Genomic DNA, 3,680 nt, shown 5'->3' on the forward strand with positions numbered 1-3,680 from the left:
TCTAGTCGGGAGTGGTGCTGACTGAAAACAGATGATTTGGAGCGATTCGCGCGCCATCTGTTGGTCATTCTAAGGACTTATTGAACTACCCTCGTATTCTATAATTCAGCCAAATTTTTTTTAATCTGATAAAATTCCTCGGAATCTTTTTCAATATACTATGTTCTTTATTAAAATTTACACGTTGTTAAAAATTTATGTTTGAAACTTTCACTACATGTATTGGAAGTTTATTTCCAAAACGTAAGGTAACGCTACAATACATAATATTATAGTTTTCAAATTTTGGCATGGGTATGGTACCTCCCATGTATTGGAATTTTATAATGCAAGTTTATAATACAAGGAACTCGTGGAATTAATAGAATTCACGTAATTATGCAATTCAAGAAGTTAAAAATACGCCCGTAATTCACGGCTTTCGTGGAATTAGTTGAATTCACGGAATTCACGAAATTCGGGGTATGCATGGAATATGAAGAATGCACGATATTAAAAGAATGGACGGAATTTAAAGAATTTACGGATTTGATCAAACTTATGGAATTCAACGAATTCACGGGATTTTTGGAATGTAAGGAACTCAAAAAAATCAAAGGGAATTCAAGGAATTCGCGCAATTAACGGAATTCACAAAGTTCAAGAAAATCACGTATTTAAGGAATTTAAGTAATCCAAAGAATTCACGGAAGTCAAGGAATGTACGGAATCCAAAGTAATCACGGAACTCAAGGCATTCGTGAAATTCAAGAAATTTGTGGAATTTACGGAATTCACAGAATTCATAATATTTCTGGAATTCAAGGTATACAAGGAATCCACAACATTCAAAGAATTCACGAAATTTAAGGAGTTTACGGAATTAAAAGAATTCACGGAATTAACAGCATTCAAGAAATTGACAGAATTCAAGAAATGCAAAAAATTAATTGAGTTTACGGAATTCAACGATTTCGATGAATTCGCGGAACCGACAGAATTCACGGAACCTACGGAATTCACGGAACCTACGGAATTTACGGAGTTCACGGAATCCAAAGAATTCACGAAATTCAAGGAATTTACGGAATCCAAACAATTCACGGAAATCAAGGAATACACGAAATTCAACGAATTTAACGGAATCCAAAGGATTAACGGAACTCAAGGAATTCTTAATATTCAAGAAGTTTACGGAATTCATGAAAATCACAGAATCCATGGAATGTATGGAATTTATGAACTTCTACGAATTTCATAAATTCCGTGTATTTCTTGAGGTTCGTGAATTCCTTCATTTATATAAGTTCTGCAATTTCGTTAATTCCTTGAATTCTATGAATTCCGATAATTCCGATCATTTTATAAATTAAGCTTATCCCGTAAATTCCATAATTTTCGTGAATTTCGTGAATACCATCAATTCGATTAATTCCGTTAACTCCGCAAATCCAGTGAATTCTATCATTTTAGTGAATTCCTTGAATTCCACCAATTCTGTAAATTTCATAAATTCCGTGAATTAAAAAAATTCCATGAATTTCGTGAATTTCATGAATGTCATAAATTTCGCGAATTCACTTATTTACATGAATCCCGCAAATTCATTTATTGCCATGAATGCCGTGATTTCCATGAATTCCGTGACTTTAATCAATTTTGTGAGTTTCTTGAATTCCATGAATTCTGCAAATTCCGTGACCTCTGTAAAATTCATGAATTCCTTCAATTCCAATAATTTCATGTATTGCTCGAATTCCCGTAATTCTACGAATTCCGTGAATTCCATTAATTCCATAAATTTCGTGAATGCCACAAATTTCGCGAATTCACTTAATTCCATGAATTCTGCAAGTTCAGTCATTTTCATGAATTATACAAAAGTCGAGTAATATATCTTTAAATCCGTAATATTTTTATAAATTTATTTTAAAATGATGAAGTCCTCAAATATCCCGTAAAATCTTATAAAACCCCCTTATAATACCTTGAAATATTTGAAATCCACTAAAATCTATTAAAATCCCTTGAATTCTGTAGAGATTCTTATTAACTTATAAAAACTTTTAATTTCCTTTAAGAAATTCTGGTAATCCTTCAAATATTGTAAAACTCGTTGAAATTATGCAGAAATCTTACTAAAATCTTAATATTCTTTGTAAACAGTTGAATTTGTAAACAAAAAAAAATTAATTTTTTCCAAAGAATTTCAACTTTCAACCAGAATAGAAACGAATTTTCAACAAAATACATACGTTTTCAACCAAATAGATTTTCAACCAAGTAGTTGAATTTTCAACCAAAAATAATGAATTCTATAAGAACCATGTTTTAGTCAACATTTGAACCAAGATAGAATTCAATTATGTTTTTTAATTCAGTTACATTTTGAACGAAAAAATATAATTTCTTAATTTTTAAGGGACAAAGCCGAATTTTCTACAAAAAAGATCAATTTTTTAAACAAAAACGTTAATTTTCTATCAAGTATTTAAATTTTCAAACCAAAAGTTGAATTTTACTTTATTTTTACAATAAAGTATTACAACTAGATATGATGAATTTTCAGCGAAAAAAGATTAATTATTAACCTTGAAGTTTTACGCGTAAAACGATTTTTTTTAACAGTTGTATTTCCAACAAAAAATGCCAATTTTCTATAAAATATTAAAATTTTCAAGAAACAGTTAAATTTTCAACTCGAAAATATGATTTTTCAGCAAAAAAGTTCATTTAAAACCAAACAGTGGAATCAGTATTGTTTTAATCGTCAAGTTTCAAGAATCTGATGAAAGAGAGTGTTGTATTTTTTCGATAGTTGATAAATAATTTATCATAAATTATTGAGGGTCAGTCGATGGAACATACGAGTTCATTGTGCATTGTGCATTCTAAAAATCGGAAATTACATTAAAATCGACATTATATGCAAAACTGCAGATAAATAAAGAGCTCGATCATATCTTTAGAAATGTGATTACCTCTACGCTTAGAGGAGCTGGAGAGTAATGTGTCAGCATTTTATGTGTGGAATTCAAAAGAATTAGCCAGCTCATTCATAAAGTTCAAAAACTTCCGCTGATTGTTAAACAAAGGAATTTTGCTATTTTTTGTTCAAATTAAAAGAAGTAGTATACTGTTATAAAGTATGGATGATCACTCAAAAAAGGTATTTTCAGCTTATTATTATAAATATATTAATAGTTTTATGTAATCCAGTGCTCTTTTGAAAAAAAATATTTCGTAAATTTTTTACTAAATAACAAAGAAAAAGGTCGCCACTTCAAACATTTAAAACAAATAGTTGAATTAAGAAAAAAAAATTTGAACTAGATATTTACAACCGAAAACCACAAAATATAACTTTTCAACCAAATAAATGAATTATCAAAAAAAGAATTAAACTTCCAACCCAAAAAAGAGGAATTTTTTAACAAAATACATGAATTTTCAACCAAATAGTTAAATTTACAACTTCTAAGGATACATTTTGAGCCGAAAATTTAATAGTGGATTTTTTCGGGGGAAAAGAATATTTTTTTTACAAAATATAGTTCAACCTTCAACCAAAACATATGAATCTCAAAAGAAAATGCTACAGTTAATATTTCATCCAAAAAAATTAAAATTTTTAATTAAAAAAAGTTGAATTAAACCAAAAAGACGAATTTTCAATAAATTAATTCCGCAAATCCAGTGAA

General features: G+C 28.9%; 2 protein-coding genes across 2 annotated transcripts in view; one reads left to right on the forward strand and one right to left on the reverse strand.

Moving 5' to 3' along the window:
* The window catches only part of LOC117174193 (pigment-dispersing hormone peptides), a 97,289-nt gene that overhangs the window by 89,080 nt on the left and 4,529 nt on the right, over window positions 1-3,680 (reverse strand). The window lies entirely within an intron of this gene.
* Window positions 3,033-3,680, forward strand: part of LOC117174191 (solute carrier family 2, facilitated glucose transporter member 1-like) — a 39,659-nt gene continuing 39,011 nt past the window's right edge. Inside the window, exon 1 of the mRNA XM_033363047.1 lies at window positions 3,033-3,148. Coding sequence (XP_033218938.1) covers window positions 3,128-3,148 — 21 coding nt within the window. The 5' untranslated portion in view covers window positions 3,033-3,127. The remainder of the gene's footprint in view (window positions 3,149-3,680) is intronic.

The sequence above is a fragment of the Belonocnema kinseyi genome, chromosome 6, assembly GCF_010883055.1.
Source record: "Belonocnema kinseyi isolate 2016_QV_RU_SX_M_011 chromosome 6, B_treatae_v1, whole genome shotgun sequence".
NCBI classification, from domain to species: Eukaryota; Metazoa; Arthropoda; class Insecta; order Hymenoptera; family Cynipidae; genus Belonocnema; species Belonocnema kinseyi.